The following is a 24,880-nucleotide window of genomic DNA, read 5'->3' as shown; positions in this document are numbered from 1 at the left end:
TGGTTTGTTATACTGCCCTTAACAGTAACAAGGTTCTGCCTGAGAGGCAGCTCCTCCCCTGCCATTTTGCTGCGGTCCCTAATCTGACCACCAGTCACCTGCGCCAGTGGGTCTGTGGTAAGTTCACTAACTAGCCAACAACCACAGTATTTACTGCGGAAGGTAGGTGGCGGTGTTTCATCTGTTTAATCTTCAGGAGAGGAAAACAAATAGGGCTCTTTTGTCTTGCGTGATCCTTCCTGGACTGTGCAGTAGGCTCTTGCTCCCGCTCCGGCCCCGACTCGCCACACTCCAGTCTCAGCACTGCAGCCAGAAAGGTCTTTCCAACACCAGTCAGGTACGTATGTGACTCCCTTGACTAAAAGCCTCCTCTCCATGCCTTTTTGGAGCTGGCCTCTGCCTCCCTTCCTATCCGGTACCCCCTCCCCTGTGCTCACTGCTCTGTAGCCACGCTGACCTTCTGAACATACACGGAGCTCTTTCTCGCCTCAGGGCCGTGGACCTTGCCTTTCCTCTCTATAGAGGGCTGAGTCCTTTGGACCCTTCTGACTTCAGAGAGGCTGCCCAGTCCCCCATGCAACACACAGGGGTTGCTCTCCATAAGATTGCCCTTCAATCCAAGATTCCCTTGTTTCTTTACTTATCTCCCCCTTCTAGATCATAAGCTCAGTGAGGCCAGGCACCTTGTCCATCTTAGTCACCACTGAATCCCCCATGCCTGGAAGAACCTGACACAAAGGAGGCACTCAGTGAGTCCCTGCTGAGTGGGCATGAGCTGTGTGCTCGAACCTCACCCCCATCCCCACACACAGACTGGCCCTTCATGGAAGGCACAGACCCATGCTGTGGGTGCCCCACACCCCTCCCACGTACTGACCGGCTGGCTGAGCACAGACATCTCTGCCTCCTCCCTCCAGGACTGGAGTCTGAGGTCACCACCACTGGGTGATTTAAAATCCAGTCGTCTGTAATTCAAGCGCTTTCCATCCCTTCTGCTCAATGCCTGTGGCACAGAATGCCTCAGTGTTTGCCTCAATGTTTCTCCAAACAGAGAGCTGCTTTTAATTTTATTTTCCTTCGAGTCAGCAATATCTAAAAGCACTGGTGTCAAAATAGCTTAAATTGCATGAAAACTCAGCCCCTTTAATAATGCACTATTCACAATGTAATCTCTCATATACACAATGCTAGAATTTTAGATATCTTTTTCTTCTACTACTTTTTTACATTCCTTAAATATGTTGCTATTTTCACCCCAAACACAATGCTATAGGCAGTGGAATTCCTGTACTCTTCAGGGCTGTTTGTCATCTTAATGTCTTGTGCTGGGCTTTAGTCTCTATAAACATTAGTTTCTCAAACTTGAAATGCCACTCGGTTGCCTTTTGGTTTGGAAACAGAAATGGCCGTGGGAGGCGGGTGCTGCAAGGGGACAGGCAGAGCCCCTGTGAGGGCGGGGACCACCTCTTTAGCTTTGGATTCAATTAGCTGCTCCAGTGTGACCAAATTTATATGATACTGTTGCAAAATCAAGATGTTCACGTATTATTCTGGAATCTGGGAGAAATTTTTCGAACTCTAAGAACACTTAGGTCTGTTCTCAAGGGCACCTCCTTTCCATTGTCAGTGCAAAACCCACGTGTAGCCCACGGAAAGCATCCCCTCTCCAAAAGAAAAAAAAAAAACCTGTGTGCATCCTTGTCTTGATGCTGGGCTCACTTGCTGCATTCTGACAGGACTATCTTGCAGAAGACACAGCTGGCTGCATTCCTGTGGGTCAGGGTCAAGGTCTCCCCTGCAAGTGGCAAACATTCCCAGTACTGACATCCTCAGAAGAGGCAGGGCATCGGCAGCAAATAGGAATTCAGGAGGCAGGACTTAGGCAGGAAAGAGAATTCAAGTTTCTGGACATGAAGTCTGGAAGGGCCTTGGTACTACCAAGTGGCAGAGGGAGGTCCTGTTTCACTGGGGAGGGTGAGCTGGGTTTAAGCTAAGAACCATCCTGTGTAGGGATGCCACACTGAGGCGCTCAAAGCCCGTAACCTGTGTGAGAGACTCCAAGGTCTGACAACTGGCAGCCAGTTTCCAACATACTCTACTTGGCTATTTTGTTTGGCCTGCCTAGTGTTTTAAAAGGCAACGTAACGAGGCAGCTATTTTATGCTTGAACTCAATAACAAAAAGTTGTCACTTACTATCTCAAGCCTACCCACCACCTCTGTTAACTGCCTGGACATTGTGGGCATTGGAGTTTGAGATCTCTTACCAAATAGATGTCTATTATCCTTTGGCTATTTCCCTTCTGATCACTTAGCATAATCTTGCCTAGAAGTTCCAGCTCAGCTCAGCTCAGCTATACGTGTTAACTACAGTTATTGGAGGCTTCCTTGAGGCCATGCAAAAAGGAAACCTGACAAGTTTTAAATCCTTATTCACATAAGATGCCTATTATCCCTTAGAGAGATAACTATTCTGAAACGAAAGTCTAAAGACATTATACAGGAACACCAAATGATATTGTAGGTGACGTTCCCACTACCATTTTATCGTAAATGCAGAAGTGACTTTTATATAGCTGCCTCTAACAGGGACCTTCAATAAAAGCCAAGGATTTAACTTTATAGCCCAGTTCAGCGAAGGCAAACCTAATGCAGACACTTGGATTAGTCTGACAGACACTAGCCACCAGATTAGACTTAGGATCGCCTAGCCACCAGATTAGACTTAGGATCGCCATTTCTCTTCAGAGAACACACCACACTCTCAGCAATTGCCATCTTTCGGGTGTCTGTCTTGCTCAGCTGATCCCTGTCCCTTTCAGACTTGCCTATTGCCCACAGGATTTGGCCTCTGCAGCTGTAGTTGTACAGTGAGACCCTCCCCCCCACCCTCTGGCCATGGAAGAGTGGGTCAGGGAGAGACACCTGACACCAGATGAATCCATCGGTCTGTCCCCTGGCACTGTGAAAGAATGCAAAGCAGCCTCTGTGGGGCAGAGACATGTGATCTGGTTGCTGGAGTTGGGAGGAGGGGGGTGGGCAGCTATGCGACACTTGAGCCTGAAGCCAGAGAGAGAGATGGAGAAAGCCAATCTGCAAAGAGAGAAAGGAGTCAGGCACACATGTAGAAAGAAGCAGAGATGGAAGTGAAGAAGAGAGAAAAAAGCAGCAACAGAGCCTCCTGCTCCCGAGACCCAGCTGCCCTCCTGTCTTCAGCTCTGTAAGGCATGTGATGTCTTTATTCTCTGTGTTGATTTAAGCACGTTTAATGTTTCTGTTAGTTGCAGCCAAAACAATATTGGTGAAAACACACTGAAAGCAGGTTCTTTCTGTAGATCATTATCATTAATTCTTAAGCTTGCCTGATATTCTGAGAATGCCACACTGTAGACCTCATAATGATAACAGGAACAGGAGCCTCTCCCTCTCCACTTCTGTCAAGGAAACATCTGTCCTTCCCCAAGAGAAAGTGTTACCAGAGCTATCAAAATGGCCATAATTACAACCACCAGGTTAAGCAGGCATTCCATCCCTAGGAGAACAGGGCTTGCCTACCAAATTCAAGTCAGACCTGTACACAGTAGGCACATAATATTTGAATGACTTAAGAGAGTTTTCAGCAGAGGAATACCATATCAGGCTTATATTTTAAAATGATAACTCTCACTGGGTTAAGAATAGACTGAGGATGGACAAGGGCAGAAGCAGGGAGACCATTTAGAAGCTATGGCAGTAACCCAGGACCATAACGTACAGCCATGCAGGTTGTGCACTGCAGAACTCCAGCAAAATGTGAAGAGGTACTCCCTGGACATATATAAAAGGGCTGCCAGCCCCGGTGGAAACCATGGAGCTAATTAGATGTGGTCAGAGTCTGGCTGTGTTTTGAAGGTAAAGCCCACTGTGATTTACTGACCAATTAAATGTAGGCTATGAAGGAAGGAAGAATCAACGATATTTCCAAGATTTTTCGTGCCATGTAAAAAAATGACATTAGTACAACTGACGGTTTAAGGAGCCATCCTATTCATAAGCGCTTACCACATTTCAAATCAGAGCGTACAAGCCCAGCATCCTGGTCCTCAGCGGGCCCCTCCAAGTCATATCTCCAACTATACTTCTCTCATCTACTCATTATACCATTTGCCACCATCTCTCAATACGCCCTGTACTTTCCAATTTTTGTGCCTTGCTCATCCTATACCAAATCTGAGGTCTCCCTCATCCACTAAGCCCTAACTGATTCAAATAACCTCCTTCAAGAAACCTTTCCTGATCCCCTAAATCAAAAAACAATCTCTTGTTGCGGGACTTCCCTAGCAGGTCAGTGGTTAAGACGCCGCGCTCCATATTTGCATTTTCACTGCTTCCTTATGTGCCTCTGAAATAGCACTTAACCTAGGCCGGGTAGTATTAGAGGTATTTCTGCTTATAACCATTCACAGCACCCCGCTCCGCCATCTGACCACCAGTCTCAACCTGGATTGTTTCATTGACCTCCGGCTCATCCAAAATGACTACTCTGGTGTCTGACAGGAAGCAGCCACTCTGTAAATGTGTATTGAGAGACTATGCGAGCTACACTCATTTCAAAGTTCAGCTTCCTCGCCCGCCACGGGTATATGCCCTGGGCACGGCCGGGCTGCAACGCTCTGGTAGAAAGTGCTAGGATATTTGATGCGTCATAAAGGATCCTGGCAGCCGGAAGCCCACCGTACCGAAACGTGTGCCTCTGTAACCCCTGGCAGGGTTAGACGGGAACTTTGTATCAGATGACTCTGGGCAGATTTTGGCAGACTGGTTGGAAAACACCACGCAGAGCTCAAATGAGCTCAACGTCCCGCGCGGCTCCAAACCCTCCCCCAGCAGGGCGCAGACCGCCCGGGTCTCTGTCTCTGACAGGGACGCCCTGTCAGAGACGGGGGACGCCAGAGACTCGCCGGCGCCAACTCGCCCAGCGCGCCGGCAGCCCCGCGTCCGGGTCAATCGCAGGGCCGCAGCCCCTTCCGGCAGACCAGAGGCTGGGAGCCGAGGGGGCTCGGCCCGAGCCACGCTCCCATTGGCTGAGACCGCACCGCCCCGACCAAGTTGAGCTGTTCCCGCACCTGTGAGCCGCAGAGGCTCCGGGCCTTCCCCGGCCGCGGGCCCACCACCAACCCAGCATCTCCGGCCTGCTCCCGCGGCGCCCCCAACTTGCTCGGTCCTCCTCCTCCCCCGGTCCTGCGGCCTCTGCGGTCCACCAGTAACAGCCGGCTCAGCTCCTGCTCAAGGAAACTGGACCGGCGGCCTGACTGCTGTCCAGCATCCTTCCCGAGGGCGCAGCTTAAGGGGAGGAAGCACTCCCCCTCCCCCCCAACCAAGTCCCCGAGAACAGAGCCTCGTGGAGGACGCGGCAGGAGGACGAGGGATGAGGGAACAACCAGAGAGATGAGGTGAGTAAGGGTGCAGTGCCTAGATCTCAGGCTAGAAGGCAGGGCTACTGGCTTCGGTCCTGGCTCGGCCTCTGACTACGATGTGACCTTGGGCCGGTTTCTTCCCTTCTCGGGGCTGGGCTCGTCTTCTGTAAAATGCGGCGGCAGAGAAGGATAAGTGTTGAGGGTTTCACCTGGGAGACTCGGGGCCGCGTGTTCAACCTAGGCCTCCCCCTGACAAGCACATTTTCTGAATAACAAACGTCAGGCTGGGCTCCCAGAGCACGGACGGAAGCCCCAGGAGGGCGGATGATAAGGATCACCTGGGGTTGAGAAGGCTCTGGGCGGGATCGGTCCATCTTTACATCGTTACTTCGGCCGCGGCCGCAGGGCCCAGCCTACAGGACTTGGTGCCCCCTTTTCCACTCGCATCCCCGCGACCCGAGTAAAGGGCAGCGCAAGTCCAAACCAAACCGAGCATCACGCCGGTTTAGGGGGGCGCCGGCTCATCACGCCCGAGCTTCAGAGATGCGGACCCCTCCTCTTACCCCAAACCAAACTGGCGCGGGGGCTCCAGCTGCTGAGGGCTCAGCTGGTGCGTTCGCAGGTACCCGCGCTCGCCTCTTGTACCACCGGGCGCTACCGCCGTTTCCTTCTCGAAGCGCCTTACTGGCTCCCACTCCTGCGGCCTCCAGCCTCAGCTGCCGGGGTGCGCCTGCGCACAGGGGCTTTGCTCCGTAGGGCTGCGCGGGGCGGAGCCCGACGGCTGGCGCGCAGGGGCGTGGAGCCTCTGTGCCGCCTCCTTCGCCTTGCGGCGTCAGGCCTGGCCCTCCTCCCGCAGAGGGTATTCCTATTCGCTAGGCGCCCGGCCCGGGATTAACCCACTGCCGCCCATTTTAGGTCTAAACCGCGCTCTGATCTCCTCCACCGCCATCCTGGTTCTGGAACGAGCGGAGAACGATATTACCCAGCGGGTTGCGGGTAGGGAGGTGGAGGTGCCGCTCCAGGAAGTGAGAAAACCTGGTGAGGTTGAGGCGCCGTTCCAGGTCCTACGCCTACTTGCTGTCTTTGGAGCTTATTGGGGTGGGTTGGTTTGTTGGTTTGTTTTTAAATTTGTCTTTTGGTCAGATGAAATTTATTTAAAATTTTCTTCCTACGATTTTAAAAAATAATTTAAGAATAGCACAGCTTCCCAGAGTTTCAACAACGGAACATCGGAGGCCAATCTGTCACAGATCAGGCTCCCCTGCCAAGTTTCCAGGATGAGAAACCGGCTGAGGAGAAGGAACCTATCAGGGCAAATTAGTGGCAGAGCTATGTTTAGGTCAAATTATAGAGAAGGGCTGATTGGAAAGGGACCAGGCAGATGAAAACAGGAAGGAAGGAAGGGCCTGATGGGGCTTTAAAGAAACCTGTCAGCTCCGTTACGTGAGCTTCTTGAGGGCTGAGGCTGTATCTTCCTTATCTCTGGCTCCTGGCATGTAGAGCTTTGAAGACCAGGAGAATCATGAAGGTAGGATGCACTTGGTTCTCCGTACCCATTTCACAGACCGACTCAAGCTTGCATCAGCGCTGTGGTTCAGAATAGTCACTGTTACAGCATGCCATAGCCATAACAAATCCTTATATTGGGTCACCAGGTTACACTTTGAGGGTTATGCATTGCTAGAAAAGCAGTTAACTAAAGGAAGAGTTAATATTTCCACTAGGAAAACCATAGATCCTGACTTTGGACTGAGAATTAATGGAAATAAAGTTCTATTCATGAAAGACAAGGACAGGACAGTTGATCTGTCTACGGTTATATCCGACTCCACCTGTGGCTGACCTCACACCTTCCCAGCCCCACTTTTTATTCCAGTTTTGCTCTGGCAACCAGCTGCATACAGGTGAAACCTGAGAGCACCTTGCCTCAGCTGTACCTGGTATCTTCCCCACTCGGGGCTTCTCTGTCACTGCAGCCTGGGCCCCCTACAGGAAGCCGAAGCCCATTTTGACACATGCATAAACTTGGAAGTGCAAAGGAATTAACAGGTCCTAGGACGACGTTTGACCAAGGCAGACAGGAGCTGGTGGAGAACTATGCCACCCTTTTCGTTCTTCCAGTGGGCAGTTCCAAGGTACGTTTTGTACAGCACCTAAGATGATAGACCCCTGGCTGCCCACAGTAGTGCCCAACTTGATCAGCTCAATAATGCACCCTTGGATCGCTTTTCTCTTTCCTGTCTTGACTGTTTGACTCTTCCAACTCCTCCACTCCTGTTCCTCGGGATTCATTCCCAAAATAAACTACCTGTATCATGAAGGTAGGATGCACTCTGAACAAGTTCTTGTTCAGAGTTTGTTTTGGGGTGAGGGGGGAACCCAGACTAAGCCAATGGTTAATCCAAAAGAGTCATCTCAACAGGGAACTATATTCAATATTCTGTGATAAACCATAATGGAAAAGAATATGAAAAAGAATGTATATATATGTACAACTGAATCACTTTGCTGAACAGTAGAAATTAACAACATTGTAAATCAACTATACTTGAATAAAATAAATTAAAAACCACACACACACAAAGAAGACCCCAAAAACCCCAAAAAACCCCAGAGGCATCTCAGCCCAACTTTCGGGGTCATTCTCAGCAGACCTTTCCCAAGTCTGCTAATGAGGAATCCATTTGTTCTGTTTGAGCTGTTGCTCTTTTTATTGCCCTGCTGCCCTGCCCTTTAGGGCATCATTAATAAACTCTCAGAGGCAGGCAGGAAGTATCAGAGACTCCCAGGAGACAGGGCCAGCTGAAGGGCTGGGTCTAGGTTAGCATTGGACAAAGCCATTCTCGGCCTTACCTTAAATGTTTTCCCTCCTTCCAAGGTAGGTCCTGTTTGCTGACCTTGAAACGAGAAACTTTCAGCTCTGGGGTTGAACATGGAAGCAGAGACAGGGTGGGACCCAGCTCACTCCCAACACAGCATGTGCCCAGAATACGTCTCTTTTTTGCCCTCCCTTTCCCCCTTGCCCCTGCTGTAAAAGCAGTTCCTCTGCCCAGATACAAGGTCTCAGGCCAGGGTCTTTGGCACCTAGCACACTTCATCTCATTTCAATACCAAGAGGGTGCTGTTGCAAATTACTAAGCTAGGTTTGGGAGGAAAGAGCCCTTAGTCCCAGCCTTCAAGAAGGGAAATGAGACATGTACATAAGCTAAATGAATCCTTAGAAGCCCTGTAAGTCTTCTAAAAGAGGGACTTGTAAGTGTAGTGGGAGCTCTGGTGAGGCTTCAGGACAGGATCTGTAGAAAGGTAGCATCCTGAAAGACTCTCAGAATGAAGTCCCCTCAACAGATCCCCCTCCTAATGGATTACTCATTAGCAGACTTGGGAAAGGTTTGCTGAGAAGGACCTTGAAAGGTGGGCTGAGATGCCTCTTTTGGATTAACCATTGGCTTAGTCTGGGTTCCCCCTTGAAACAGACCCCTGTCCAGAGAGCCACAGTGTTTGCTCCTGTCCTTCTATCAGCTCCTAATTGCCTCCTAGCTCACACCCTTCTTGAATCCCAGATCAGACTAATCATTCATCTTCCTAGGCCCCAGCCCTCCTCTGCTAGATCTGGCCCTGCCCCATCTCTGAATACCCCTGCTCTTCTCTGTCTTCAGTGTTGTGTCTAACACCAGATGGTGCAAGTTAAATCCTGCCCTTAGCCAGCCACGTGGGAACCCTCCAGGAGCCCACGAGTGCAGTGCTCTGTGCTGAGTTCTACTGGGGGGTAGAGAATCACAACACCATTTACCATCCCAAACACTACAGGTCTTCCGTTTGTTTAATGCAACTGAATTTTCTTTAAAAAAAAAAAATTTTTTTTTTTTTTGGCTAGAAATCATGTCCTTAATCTGCAGAATTTTAGAAGTGTCAAGTAGCTTTTTCTATAATTTACAGTGAAGGAACGAAAAAGCCCAATGTACTATTCTAAACAAACTGTGATGCTCAGAATCTTGTGTGCTGAAGAGCCCTGGATCCTAACATGACCATAACACTGAATTTTGCCCATGGATGAGAAGTGGAGGCCCAACCTTCTCCCTGCAGTGACTGAGCAAGTAGAACGAGGGCTTGGACCTTATGGGGAAATAAAGGGGTGTATCGGACACCCACATCCCCACTCCCTTTCTGCCTCTTGACTCTAATGTATTTAATTAAAATGATTGTTTGTTTAAGCCACAGAGTTGTGGGTTTTTTTCTTTTTGTGTGTGTATTGCAGAGGGGGGAGTAGTTTGGAAATTTAACCAAAGTTATTTTGAGGTAATTGGGACCTTTGAAGAGGGAAAAGTATGAGGAAATAAAAAAACAAGTGTGTCCCCACCTCTGCCCATCCACCCCAAGCTACAGCACTGCATGAAACCCCTTCCTTTGTGCAGCTTACCTTGATCAAGCCCTTAGATCCCAGGCATTGTGCTTTGTGTTGAGGATGCAGTGATAACCCAGTGCGGGGTCTCTGTCTTCAAGTAATACAATTTAGCAGCTAATGACTGATCGCTGCGTACCAAACACTATGCCAAGTGCTTTGTGTGCATTTTTTCACTTAATCTCTGCAGCAGTCCTAAAAGTGACCTAAGAATATCCCCATTTTCCATCTGAGGAAGTTGAGGCCCAGAGAGGTCAAATAATTGCCCACAGCAACACAGCTAGGAAGTGGCAGAGACAGAGTGCGCACAAGTCTGTCCCACTCCAAAGACTTTCTTTTAGCACATCGCCAACTGTTCTAAGGTTCTTGCTTTGACAAAACGGATAAAAATTCCAGTTTATAAGGCTATTTGGAGTACAGAATTTTTTATAACCAGTTGGGCATTGTTTTGTGAGTAATCCTAACAGAAGCTGGAATTGCTTTGTTACATTGAAGTTCCTTTCGGTGAGTACAGTACAGAAGCCAAGATCTGATGCACTCAACTAGGGAAAGAAATTATAGGTCCTAATTGGACTTATAAACTTTGAAAGACAAAAATATGGGACAAAATTCTCAACCCTTAAAGCTGATTTAATTTTCTGAACTTCAAATCTATTTTTTAAATAATAGTTAATATGTATAGTTAATATAAATGTTTTTAAAACCACATGCTTATTTTGATTAATATCTTTTCATTTTTTTCCCCAATGAATGTGTATTATTTATATTTTCTGCTTGTTGCTACCAGTGACAGAGCCTATTATTTCAAAAGGGAAATCAAATTACAAAGCTGCTGCTTCCCACTTTTGGGTTGCCAGTACCTCTTTCCAAAGGTCTATTTGTTGAGAAGGTTATACTTCAGATTCACTTTGCTAGTCTTATTTTCTTTTCAACACAAATGGCCCAAGGATATCCTCTTGCTAGCAATTTCTCTAACAGTAAAATTTGAGACAAGACCAATATATAATATCTAGAAATTAATGAACACAGAATAATATTTCTATGTTGCTCACGAGAGAATTTCACTTTATAATTACCTTTGTTCTGAAATAAATTAATTTTAAAAGCTCACCAAAAAAAAGGCCTATTTGTTCCTCCCCAAAGCCCTCCCCTCACACCAGGCTCCTCCCAAGACTGGAAGGTTTTCCTTCTGCCGAGAGTCTACACGCTCAGCATTTGCTCACCTTGGCCAGCTGTAGCAAGGCTCCCTCAGCACTATCAGCACGCAGGTCCAGGCAAGATACAAGCCAGATACACCTGGAATCCTCTTAATTCTCAGTTGATAAGATGTAATAGACACCCCTGGAAACCTCTTCCAGGCTTTACGTGTATTATTTCAATGCTTGTCTTTAGCTGGGAAGGGAAACTCTCACATTCATATGATAAGCAAGGCCAACTACTGATAAAATACAATATTTAGAGTTCTGATGTTTGTGTGTTTGTCGCTGAATAGGCAAAGTTCAGCTTCATAACTTTGTTTTGAGCTTAAAATGTCTGTGAGTTCGGCCCTCTGACAAGTGGAGGGTCAAGGGTGGATGCCACTGCCTAGGGATGCATGAGAAAAAATGATGCCAAAGGGCAGCTCCAGCTGACTCCATGGTGAGCTCTCCCTGCCAGGATGTGTGGGCATAAATGAGCATAGGAACTGGCCTGAACAGAATGAGAACTATCCAGAGAGTGCCCTGAGCACAACCCAGACTCGGGACCTGAGAAAGATTGTAAGATTGCTCTGGACAGGGTCAGCTGCAAGAAGGTAGGGCCAAAACATACCTCTTAAACATCACAGTCAGGTGAGGAAGAGTATCTATGCAATACAGGAGATCCCTTCAGGGTGTTTCTTAGTATTACCATACTTTGTAATTAAAGTCAATGGAAAGTTACAACAGCTGAATTCAGGCAGTACTACTAATGGTCTAGACTCTTCATAAATAAAGTTTGGGTCACCCCACCCATACATGGTAAAGAACCATGACCTGCCGAGGGCAAAGGGAACATGGAATGGGCAGTGGCAAAAAGTAATTATAAATACCAGGTACAACCATGTGACCAGTTGCAGAACAAGGACTGTAATTGTCATGAGTATTTCTTATTTTGTTATGAATATGTGTGTGTGTAATATCTTTCCTTTCTTTTCTCTCTTATCCCCTTATCATGTAACATGAGATACTTTGACTCATATATCATAGTATTGTTAACTTCACATCATAGTATTTAAGTTATGGGACATCAAGAAGAGTGAACATCACCTAAGGACTCTGTGTCCTCTTTCGGGGAAAGTGTTAGTGCATTTTTAGTTGTATACAGGAGAGTTGTATCATGTAGTTTGAATTATGACCTTGTTATTGTCTTTATTTGGAGAATAAGTATGGTCTAAGGAGATGTATATGGGTGCCAAGTTGACAAGGAGTGAACTGTGATGGTTAATTTTATTTTTTAAAATTACTTAATTTAAAAAAAAATTTATTGCTGTGTTGGGTCTCCATTGCTGCGCACGGGCTTTCTCTAGTTGCGGCGAGCAGGGGCTACTCTTCGTTGCAGTACGCAGGCTTCTCATTGCAGTGGCTTCTCTTGTTGCGGAGCACGGGCTCTAGGCACGTGGGCTTCAGTAGCTGTGGCACGCGGGCTCAGTAATTGTGGCCCACAGGCTCTAGAGCGCAGGCTCAGTAGTTGTGGCACATGGGATTCGTTGCTCCGCAGCATGTGGGATCTTCCCAGACCAGGGATCGAACGTGTCCCCTGCATTGGCAGGCAGATTCTTAACCACTGCACCACCAGGGAAGCCCTGTGATGGTTAATTTTATGTGTCAACTTGGCTAGGCCACAGTGCCCATATATTTGGTCAAACATTATCCCAAATGTCTCTGTGAAATTGTTTTTGAATGAGATTAACATTTAAATTGGTGGACTTTGAGTAAAGCAAATTATCCTCCATAATGTGGGTGGGCCTCATCCAACCAAATGAAGGCCTTAGAGAAAGACTGACCTCCTCAGAAGCAGAAGGAATTCTGCTGGCAGACTACCTCTGGCTCAAATTGCAACTCCTCCCTGTGTCTCTACCTTGCCAGCATAACCTAGATTTTGGACTTGCCAAGTCTCTACACGTGAGCCAACTCCTTAAAATCAATCTCTCTCTGTGTGTGTGTCTCTCTCTCTCTTTTTTTTTTTTTTTTTTTTTTGCGGTACGCGGGCCTCTCACTGTTGTGGCCTCTCCTGTTGCGAAGCACAGGCTCCGGACGCGCAGGCTCAGCGGCCATGGCTCACGGGCCCAGCCGCTCCACGGCATGTGGGATCTTCCCGGACCGCGGCACGAACCCGTGTCCCCTGCATCGGCAGGCGGACTCTCAACCACTGCGCCACCAGGGAAGCCCTCTCTCTCTCTTAACATCCATATACAGCCTGTTGGTTTGTTCCTCAGGAGAATGCTGACTAATACACCCACTCAAAGTGGTCTGCTTCCCTGATTGGACCCTGATACAGCATTGAAATAGATCCCTTTATTCTAGGATTGGTCCCTCTTTCTGTTTGGGAGGGCAGAAGTCAACAGGAGCAGGGAGGGGCCTTGCTCAGGAGCCTGGAGCACAGGCCAGAGGTAGGAGGGTTGGTCCCAGGCCAAGGCGGGACATGGCAAAGCTTGCTTTTCACCCTCTCCATCCCCTGAGATCTCTGTGGGGTGGACAGACAGACACTTCCTCAGCTTACTCCACTCCAGGGTGGCTTGGGCCAGGTGCTCTAACAGGCAAAACCATGAGGCTCTGGAAGGATGGAAGAGGGAGCTATTCCTTCAGATTGGGGCCAGTGAACAGGCTTCATGGAGGAGGTGACTGCCTTGGATCTCAGATTATAAAATAGGTAGGATATTTTTTCCTCCGAATTTTTATTTTGAAAAAGTTTAAACACACAAAAAAAATGAAGGAAGAGTATGATGAACACCCATATAGCGATAATCTAGATTCACCAATTGTTAACAGTTTGTCACATTTCCTTCTTCTCTATATATATACGCATACACATACACATATACACTTTGCTGAGTCATTTGAATATACATTGCAGACATCATAACACATCACTCCCAAATATTTCAGCATGTATCTCAAAAGAACAAGGCAATTCTCCCACACAGTCATGACACTATTGTCACATTCAAGAAATTTAATATTGATAACAATAATATGATTTAATTAATCTATACTCAAATTCCTTCAATTATCCCAATAATGTCCTTTATAGTTTTATAGTTTTTTCCCTTAATCAAGGACCATGGCTTACATTTAGTTATCATGTCTCTTTAGTTTCCTTTAATCTAAAACAATACCCTGCCTTTTCTTTTTTGGAGGGGAGGGTCTTTCATCACATTGACAGTTTGATGAGTTCAGGCTAGTTGTTTTGTAAAATATCCCAAATCTGGATTTGTTTGATCATTTCCTCATGATTGGATCCTGGCTAGACATTCTTGGTAGGCATACTATACAGGTGATTCTACCTACTACATAGGTGGAATTTGGACAGACTGAGATGGGGAAGGATACACCAGACATAAGGAAGAGCAAATATTTTGTCCCTTAGGTGTGAAAAAGGCAAGCATGTCTGGGAATAGCTGTGGCCACAGGGAGTTGCACTGTGGCATGGGGCATGTGGGCAGTAGGCAGGAGAAGGATAAGCGTTGGGACAGTCAGGGAAGTTTGGTCCATATTCACTGGCCTCTGTTCAGAGGGCACTGGGTAATCACAGCCTCTGGAGGCATATTAGCTTTTCATAAAAGAGCCTCAAAGACCAAAAAGCCTTCAAGACCCAAACAAATGAGTCTCAAATTGTGGGGTGTTAGCCTCGGAAGAGACTGTGAACAATGGGGCCTTCCCAAGCACCCCCCAGTATACAACATATTATTAATTGGAAAAAAGAGAAAATCTCAAATAAAAAGGAGCACAATTACTTTTCATGTGATTCCTCTTCTTTCACTATTTTCTACAGTTCTGTCGTTAGCCATTTTCCTCAGAGGTGTTTCCTCAGACGTGTTTCCTTCAGCCCCTCACATTCTTTCCTCTCCCTTCTCTCTCCTTCCCAGTCACCCAAGCCAAAAACCCGAGATTCCCCCAGATGTCCTCCCCTTCATCCCTCACATCCAGCCTGCTTGGTCCAGCCACCTGTGGCCGGTGCTGCAGGAGACTGTGGGAGAAGTCAGAGAAGGACCAGGTTGTCAGGTACTGGCTATCAGACTGCCCTCTAGGGCAGCTCCAGCTAGGGGTCTTGGGATATGCCCAAAGGCAGATCAGTTCGAAAGGCCCTGACTCAGGATGGGGATACAGAATTGGACAGGAAGCTGTGACCCAAGCCAGTGGCCAAACGTTTGGAGGAGGAGCTTGTAGAAATGAAGAGAGTCTGCTAATTCAAAAAATACATGCACCACAATGTTCATAGCGTCACGATTCACAAAAGCCAAGACATGGAAGCAACCTAAATGTCCATCGACAAATGAATGGATAAAGAAGATGTGATACACGCACAAACACACGCACACACAATATGGAATACTACTCAGCCATAAAAGGAATGAAATAATGCCATTTGCAGTAACATGGCTGGACCTAGAGATTATCATACTAAGGGAAGTAAGTCAGACAGAGAAAAACAAATATCATATGATATCACTTATATGTGGAATCTGAAAAATGATACAAATGAACTTATTTACAAAACAGAAGCAGACTCACAGACATAGAAAACAAACTTATCGTTACCAGAGTGGAAAGGGAACAGGGAGGGATAAATTAGAAGCTTGGGATAAACAGATAAACACTACTTTATATAAAATAAATAAAAAAAACAAGATCCTACTGTATAGCACAGGGAACTATATTCAATATAGTAATAACCTAAATGGAAAAGAATCTGAAAAAGAATAGAACTGAATCACTAACCGAATCACTTTGTTGTACACCAGAAACTAACAACACTCTAAATCAACTATACTTCAATTTTTTTAAAAAATGAAGAGCGTCTGAAGAGGTGAGGCTGAAGAGTGGCTGGGGGCAGGGTGAGGAAGTGGACACTAGGAAGCTTCATTCTTGAATTCCATGGTGTTTGCAGCATCCCTCTGATTCATGGAAGATTGGCTGGGTGATGATAGGTGTGTTCTTAAGGTTACACAACTAACGCAGCAACATGTCTTTTTTCAGGGGACCCTGGCCAGCTGGGGTATCTCTGGGTGATCCTAGTACAATGTTTCCTCATAGCTGGAGACTACTTGAGGCAGACCAAGTGTTTCTGTCCTTGCTTCTTCATCCCTCCCATTTCACCAGGTTCTGCAGCCAGCCTCCTATGCAGGAGGAATTCAGTTTACTGGCCCCAGCATGCTAGTTCTTCTCTCCCATCACTGGATCGAGTCTGGGGTGGTGCAGGAAGGAAGACATATGTTGGGGTCCTAGTGGGTCAATTAGAGAAGAGCCAAGGAAAGCACGGGACATGAGAGGATGCACAAAGGCATATGGGGTGAGCTGGAAACAAAAGAACAGCAGACGGAACAGCCCAGCCTTCCAGTTTTGACCAAGCTAGAAGGAAAGGCAGAACTGGCAGTGTGAAAAGAAGTGAGCTGTGATGTGGCCCATTTGTTTACTGGCCTTCAGGAAAACCAGGTCATCCTTAGAGGTTTTTACTTGAATGCTCATTTTCCTGTAAGATGTGAGGCTGCGGCAGCCACAACAGAGAAGGGTGAAAGCCATGCTTGCAGAGAGAGTGTATTCTGATAAGTAGAGGCTGACTCAGGGGATGAGTCCCCCTCCCACACACACAAATAATAATAGAACTCCACCCATGCTTGAGGGGTTGCAGCTGAAAGGCAGAGTCTCAGCATCATGTCCCAAAGAGAGAAACCACGTCCAGATACCTCAAAGGTGAGGCTGAAAGGCAAGAAAAAGAAAAAATTTAAATAAAAGGAGTCAAAACTACCATTACTCCAGGCACTATAATTATTAATCTAGAATATTTAGGATATTATGGAAATAATAACAGGTTCAGTAACTTGGCTGAATATAAGACAAATATAGGAAGAAAATTAAAAGCTTTCCCATTTAGAAAATTTAATGTTAAAAAAAAATCCTGAGAATCACAATACAATAAAAACTATGATTACTTGTAGACAACAGGAAAATGCAAAGTCTTTATAAAAAAAAAAAAAAACAACCGTATGTCTTTACTGAGAATGATGAAAGATGGACAGAAAAATGAGGGGACAGACCATGTTTCCAGTTAGGAAGGCAGTATCATAAAGATGGATCTTTCCCCCACATTTATCTAGAATTCAATACTGTTTTGGTTCAGGGGAAGGCAGAGGCGGGGAGGGAGAACTTGACCAACTGATTCTGAATTAATCAGGAAAATTTTGAAAAATGCCTCATAAGATCAAAACATACTACAAAGCTAAGCTGGTTAGAAAAGTATGGTGCTGATGCATGAATTAAAAAAGTAGATTAATGGAACAAATAAGCAGTCCAGAAACAGAACCACAAATTAATGGAAGTTTAATATACAATAAGAGTAGCACTGTCAATCAAAAAAGATGAATTATTTAATGGTATAGGGACAATTATGTATGTATATACCACACACATAAAAATGAAAGTAGATTAAATATCTAAAAATGAAAACTGAAACTATAAAAATACTGGAAGGAAATATGAGACTATTTCTATAATCTTGAGGTTGGAAAAGGATTTCCTAACCCCAACATGTTGCCCAGGAGACATAAAGGAAAAGACTAAAAGATTAGAAACTTAAAAATTTAAACTTTTATACAAGGATAGCCACCATTCAAATCACTGGCTTAGAGAAAACACTTGCAACATATATAACAGATAAGGGCTAAAAATCCACAACATATAAAGTGCTCCTACATATGAACAAGAAAAAGATAAATAATCTTGTTGAAAAAATACACAAAGGGTAAATAAATCACAATAAAGAAAATCAAATGGCTAATAAACATAAGAATATATACTCAGGTATGATAATCAATATTTAAAATACAAGTCAAAAATAAATATATTTTTAATCAATCACATTGGTGAAAATTAAAAGATTGGAAAGACACATGGAGGCAGCACCCTTACACACTGCTAGCAGGTATGAAAGTTACAATCATTTTTGAAAATAATTTGGCAGCATGCATGATGCCCCTCGAGTCAGCAATTCCATTCTAGGACTCTATTCTACAAAAACACTAACATACTTCACAAAGATGTGCATACACGACTATTTGATGCAACATTATTTGTAACAGAAAAACAAAAATGGGAAATAACCTAATAATGGAATTTTAAATAAATTATGGTCCACCTATTCCCAAAATATTGTCTACCCCAAATGGCTGCTTTTCTGGGATCATGCTTCCTCATGTCCTGGCCTTCTCCATCCCCTGAAACATGATTCTTGCTAGAACAAGTCTGCTTTCCTGGCCACAGCTGATTGATTTATGGTGCTCACCTGATCCATGGCAGGCCAATCGGAGCCCTTCTCTGAAATTTTGGAACTGGAAGTAAGAAGGAGAGCCAGTCTAAAGATGTAAAATATTAACCTCAGGAGGTAGTTGGGGAGTTCTCCCAAAAGCTGCATTTCTGCCCCATGAACCCAACAAATACACTGGTCGGGCCACAGGAAGTATGAACAGAGTAGTGACGCTGAAACACAGAGAAGACCTAAAAACAGAGAAGGTGAGAGAGTCCTGCCCTGTCTCCAGTTGTCCCTCTTTCTCATGTATTTCCGGAGACATGCTGGTATTATGCTCAATTCTCCTTCTTGCTTAAACTAATTCTGGCTGGCATTCAGTCACTTACAACCAAACAAGCACTTACTACTATGATTTTCAACCATGGAACACTGTGCAACCACTAAAAAGACTGACATCAAATATATGTAAAGACAAGGAAAGAGATCCAGGATGTATTGTAGTATGAAAAAGATCAGGGTACAGAACAATGTGTATATCATGAATCCACTGAAATTTTTTTTAAGCCTGCTTTTTTTTTTAAAGAGCATTTATTTACTTATTTATTTTTGGCTGTGTCAGGTCTTAGTTGCAGCATGTGGGATCTTCGTTGCGGCACGTGGGCTCTTCCTTGTGGTGCCTGGGTTTCTCTCTAGTTGTGGCGCTCGGGCTCCAGGGCGCTGGGCTCTGTATTTGTGGCGCACGGGTTCCAGAGCACGTCGGCTCTGTAGTTTGCAGCATGCGGGCTCTCTAGTTGAGGTGTGCGAGCTCAGTAGTTGTGGCACACGGGCTTAGTTGCTCCACGGCATGTGGGATCTTAGTTCCCCAACCAGGGATTGAACCCGCATCCCTGGCATTGGAACTCGGATTCTTAACCACTGGACAACCAGGGAAGTCCCGGAACTCCAATTTTATAAGAAATTAGCAAGGTAGCAGGTCTGAACACCTTACAGTCAAAACACCAGCATCCAGTTTCTACCACTATCTTGCCATGTGACTTTACAACCTCTCCTCCCTGGACCTCCATCTCTGCATAATAGAATGATAAGGCAGGCTTGGGTAATACTGAAGATTGCTCAGAGCTCTCATGTTCCAACATTTTTATCCAGTGTGATGCCCTCCTGACTCCTTCACTGCCCTTTTAAGCTCCCAAGACCTGTGATTCAGGGCACACAAGCCTGAGAGCCAGGAAAGAGTCCAGCACCCTTCCCAACAGTGGTTCCAGCGCTTATGAGAAACTGCAATGAACCAAACTGGCTAGAGGTGGAGCTCTCTACTTAACTGAGAAAGAATTAAGCTGTATGTTGAGTTGATGGTTAATTAAATATTATCATCCAACAGTGTATCCCTGAACATTTTAGGTAAATAAATACTCCCTCAAATATCAGTAAGACTCTGCCAGCGATTCAGACCCAGGCCAAATGACTGCCTTAGAAAGGCAGTGATCTTCTCAAAGATACAGGTCAGCTGATGATGGGTCTTTGGTGGTAGGGACAACTGGCAGGACATTTAGGTCTTGGCATCTCCTGCAAGATGCACCTGTGCTTCCTGCCACCACCAAGCCTCCTGGCTCCTACACCACACAGCCTGTACCACTCTCTGCTGAGCCCTGAGCACTCTTGCACGGTTCATGGCATTTGTCCAGAGCCATGCACCTTGACCCATGACCAAGTCCACTCTGACCTGTCTTGGACTTCCCCTCTGTGTCTTATTTTCCTGTCTTCAGGATAATCTTACCTATCCTTTATATCTAATGTTGACACCCTTTCTTTATCTTTTCTTCCATTCAACCCCATTCCTTTTAGGTGTTTAGTGATCCCCTGGGGCTAGTAAGTGCCCCTGGGGCATTACTGGGGAAGAGGGACTTCTTATCATGGGAGAAGTCTCTGAAACAGAGGGACTCAGAAGTGGAGCATCTTTCCATGGGGAGGTGCCTTAGAGGCAATGGAGCAGAAATGGGCCCTCAAACCTCTTCCTGCCTTTAGGTATCTGCCCCTCACAGAATATCCACACCCTATCGGCCTCAGCACATCCAGACCAAACACCAACCTTGTAGGGTCAGGCCCTGGATGAAAGCAGAGCCACCTGTCTTTCCATTCCTCCTACCTCTGTCCTCCTTCCATGGTGCTGCCGCCTTTCTTTTTGAGTCCACAAATACAAATTAGCTTATTCCACCCCCTCACTCCAAAAATTGAGCTTTACTCATTCAACAAAAAACATTTCTGAGTGCTACCATTTGCTCTAGGCACCAGGGATATGCCTGGGAGCAAAGCACATAAAAATCCCTGCTCTCATGGAGCTTAAATCCTAGTGAGGGACACAGATAATAAACAAGATAAACAAATTTTGGTATTGCCAAGGGTGATAAGTGCTAAGGAAAAACATAAAGTAGGAAAAGAGGATGCGTAGTTGCCAGACAGGAAGAGAGGGAGGTACAATTTAAATAGTTTCATTCCAAAGGTGATATTTGAACAAAGACTTGAGGTAGGTAAAGTAGCAATCCATGCAGATGTCTGGGGAACAGGAGTAGATCCAAGGTTTGTGGACCTGATGTTTATACAATTTTGAGACCCTTTTTAATAAAATTATCAGTATAAAAGTAGGTGCGGGCCTTAGAGAGGCCTGTGGAAGTGAAGGGCGGGAAGCTTCCACTCCATTAGCTCAAGAGTAACTCTGCCTTGCTGGGGGAATAGCAACTGCACAGAGAGAACAGCAAGGGCAAGAGAGGCGTGAGCATGTGCAGTGAGTTCGGGGCGCACAGGGAGGTCGAGGAGGCCGGGGTAGCTGGAGCAGAGCCAATGAGAGGAAGAGAAGGGGGTGGGGTTGCAGTCAGAGGGAGCTGGGGCCAGATTACAGGGGACGTTGGACTTTGGCTTTATTGGGTGGGATGCGAGCACTGGAAGATTTTGAGAAGAGGAGTAACATGACTTATTCTGGATTTTGAAAGAATTCCTGACTGCCATTTGAGAATAGACTGAAGTCCGTCAAGGATGGAAGCAGGGAGACCAGTTAGGAGCCAGTTGGAATGATGTAGGAGAGAGATGATGGCGGCTCGGACCAGGCTGGTAGCGGCAGAGATGTGAGGAGTGGCCTGATCCCGAATGTTCTGAAGATAAAGTCTGCAGGATTTGCTACCAGATGTGATGTAAGGGTAAGAGAGAGAAAGATGTCAAAGATGACTGAGGATTTTGTCCCGAATAACTGGAAGGATGTAGTTTCATTAACTGAGATGAGGGGGGAAATTTGAGAGCAGATTTTAAGTGGAAGATTAGAGTTCAGTTTTGAACATGTGAATATTGAGATGCTTACATACCCAAAGGGAGAGGTGGAGTATGGAATGCAGTCTGGAAGAAATCTGGGCTGGAAAAAAATAAATTCCTGAAGCTGGGTTAAATCACTAAGGGAATGAATGTGGATAGAGAAAAGAAGTGGCCCTAGATTTGAACCCTGAGACCCTCTGATATTTAAAAGTCAGGGAGGAGAGAAGGAACCGGCAGAGGAGATGAAGAAAGAGCAGGCAGGAGGTAGGAGAAGAGCCAGGAAAGAGCGATCCGCCGGAAGCCAGGTGAACGAAATATGTTAAAGAGGCAGAAGCGATCAGCCTTCCAAGGCTGCTGATAGGTCAAAACATGAGGCTGGGAGTTGACCACTGAATGTAACACATGGAGGTCATTGGTGATCTTGACAAGAGCAGGAGGCATATTAGTGAGAATCCAAACCACAATTAAATCTTCAGCCTGATATGTCTGGCTGTTCTGCCGTTAGCCCCAGTGAGCAGTTCACACCACCTGGTCTGTTCCCTGGGACCTTCTACCTTCACCCATGACTTTCAGGCTGTTCCTGCTTCCAGGGTCTCTCCAGCCCCACAAATAGAACTCAGACACCTGAGCCAACACTTCACCTACTGGAAGCCACTCATCTCCCAGAGGGCTGAGATTCTGTAATCCCCTATGTGGGAAAAACAGACAGAAAAAAAACAAGAGAAACAAGGAGATAAAAAGAATTAAACCTGAAGCAAAATGAGTTGCCCATTTTTAGTTCCTGATGTCAGTAAATAAACACTGCCTTTACATTGTGAGTTAGCTGTTACAGGACTGTATCGATGACCCCAATGACAGTGCAAGTTGGTGGGAAGATAGCTCAAACATTACATTTACCTGTTTACAAAAGTTCTTTTTTTTTTCCAAGTAAAAATAGGTGATCGCTAAATTAACGTGCCTAGTTGGTAGAAAGTAAACTGAAAGGCTAAGGAGAGGCTGCTTTAAGGTTGATAGTGTATATCTTTAACTTAGCACGATTTACCTTCAAGTGATATAATACACATATAAGAACCATACAGTAGTCTATTTTAATTTCTCCCCTCCTGAACTTTCTGCTGTGTTATTTACATTTTCCTCTACATACGCTGTAAAACCTACACTACATTGTTCTTATTTTTATTTAAACGTTCGATTGTCTTTTAAAGAGATTTAGATAATAAGGAAAAAGATTTTCGATATTTACCCATGTGGCTGCTCTTCATTTCTCTGTGTCGATCCGTATTTCCACCTGGTATCATTTTCCTTCTGCCTAAAGGACCTCTTAACCTTTCCTGTAGTGCAGGTCTGCTGGTAATGAATTCCTGAAGCTTTCGTATGTCTGAAAACAAAACCTTTACTTCACCTCTGTTTAGAAGGATACTTGTGCTGGTTATGGAATTCTAGTTAACAGGTTTGATTTTTTTTCATGCAGTGCTTTAAAGATGCTCCCCTGCTGTCTTGCTTGCATTTTTTTTCAGTGGGAAATCTGCTGTCATCCTGCATTCATTCTCCCTTTGGCCACTTTTAAGATTTTCTCTTTATCATTGATTTTGAGCAATTTGATTATGATGTTCCTTGGTGTAGTTTTCTTCATGTTTCTTATGCTTTGGAGTTGATTGAACTTATTGGATCTGTGAGTTTATAGTTTTTATCCAATTTGGGAAAAATTTGGCCATTATTTCTTCAAATATTTTTTTCTGTTCTGCCTTCCATCTCTTCTCTCTGAAGCTGATCTTTGACTGGCTCAAGAGGCAGTGTATGTGTCCAAATTTGCTGGGGGAAAAAGCATATGTAGTTTTTTGTTTTGTTTATCTTAGGTCCAGGAGCCAACCCAGGGCATTCTTGTTGGGGCTGCAGTGGCGGAAGGGAGCCCAGTGGGGGCGCCCTCCGGAGGCACTATTTCCCACGCTGACTACCCAGTCCTCTGGCTGCTGATGTCATGAGTAACACCGCAGTCCCAATGCCCCCCCAGGTCAACAGTGACTCCATGGGGGGCCGTGTGTGGGAGCCTTTCTTCCTCATCACCCTGGCTGGGGCAGTAGGGGCTGTGGTAATGTATGTCCAGAAGAAAAAGCAGGTGGATCGGCTTCATCATCACCTGCTTGCCGTGTGCAGCTACAGCCCTGCTGAGAAGCTACACAAGGTTGAGCAGGAGCTCCTCTCTGGCGTGGGAAAGGTGGTACATGGCTGGCAGAGTGACTACCAGCTCAAGCAAATGCTCTTGCTGGTGTCAAGACACGACCTGACCCCCTTACCCTGATCTTCAGAACTTTCTGGGCCTGAAACGCCCAAGACCCTGTGAGCTGCTGCTTCCCCTCCAGCTTGCACTCATCCAGCGTCCCCTGCCGGATTCTGGGTGTCCATTCCTCCTTCCACCCGTTCCCAGCAGCATCTGTTTCATAAGCCCCAGCAGAGCAACCAGTCCCCACCTTCACCTCACTCCCCTCTAGGCCTTCAATCTTTGTGGGCTTTAAGCCCACCACACGCTCCCAGGTGCTAATGGGAAGTTTTCCTTCTGAAGTGGAAGGCTGGCCAAGAGACAGAGCTCTGCCCTTTCTACGGGCATCACTTTCGCTAGCCCTCCCTGCCTTTGCTTTGGAGTCGTTTCCATGGTGATAGGGCCTGATGTATAATATTCAGTATATATGTTTTGTAAATAAAGCATTTTGTGGAAAAGAAGATCTTAGAGTAAGATAGGTTTTGGAAAAACATATAAATAACATGTAAACAACAGCCATTAAAAAGAAAGAGGAGAAAAGAAGAAAAATGATAGATACATATGAAAGCAGAAAATGTTTAAACACTGGCAAAAAAAAAAATACCCTAAACAAATTCAAAAGATAAATGACAAAAAGAGAGAACACATATGCAGCACAGGTAACAAAGAGCTAATTACCTTAATACACAAGAGAACATTTACAAATAAATAAGATAAAGATAGAAAGAAAAAGGAAGAGAGAAAGAAAAGAAAAAAGAAGAAAGGAGCAAAGATATAAAATGGTAGTTCACAGAGAAAAATGGCTGAGAAACATGTAAATGTGCTCATCATTACTAATTTTAAAGACATGCCCATCGCATATACCATTCCCCCCTGCCCCACCCCAAAAGCTTAGCAGAGATTAAAAACTTGGAAGTGACCCGCCCTTAACATTTGCAGGGTTAAAGCAACAATACAAATGCAACGAACAAACTACAAGTAAACCATCAAATATTTTTTTTCTCTTACCTTAACTAATATATCTCATTCATAATCTGAAAGGCCAGGTTCA

General features: G+C 45.5%; 2 protein-coding genes and 1 pseudogene across 3 annotated transcripts in view; all 3 read left to right on the top strand.

Annotated features, from left to right (window-relative positions):
• Nucleotides 1-201: 201 nt before the first annotated feature.
• The window catches only part of APOD (apolipoprotein D), an 86,961-nt gene continuing 62,282 nt past the window's right edge, over nt 202-24,880 (top strand). Inside the window, exon 1 of one of the 2 annotated variants that reach the window (XM_004278773.4) lies at nt 202-337. The gene's annotated coding sequence lies outside the window, so the exon portion shown is untranslated. Of the gene's footprint in view, nt 338-2,732; nt 5,432-24,880 lie in introns of those variants that run through there. The other variant, XM_033403751.2, reaches the window with a different exon arrangement.
• LOC117196201 (small integral membrane protein 29-like) lies at nt 205-24,290 on the top strand. Its single transcript, XM_033403754.2, has 2 exons — nt 205-337; nt 23,429-24,290. The coding sequence occupies exon 2, from the start codon at nt 23,551-23,553 to the stop codon at nt 23,869-23,871; it is 321 nt and encodes a 106-aa protein (XP_033259645.1). The 5' UTR covers nt 205-337; nt 23,429-23,550; the 3' UTR covers nt 23,872-24,290.
• LOC117196200 (ubiquitin-conjugating enzyme E2 L3-like) overlaps nt 222-24,880 on the top strand; it is a 59,390-nt pseudogene continuing 34,731 nt past the window's right edge.

The sequence above is a fragment of the Orcinus orca genome, chromosome 5, assembly GCF_937001465.1.
Source record: "Orcinus orca chromosome 5, mOrcOrc1.1, whole genome shotgun sequence".
NCBI classification, from domain to species: Eukaryota; Metazoa; Chordata; class Mammalia; order Artiodactyla; family Delphinidae; genus Orcinus; species Orcinus orca.
Note: the sequence above shows the minus strand (reverse complement) of the source record. Positions and strands in the feature narration are given on the sequence as shown.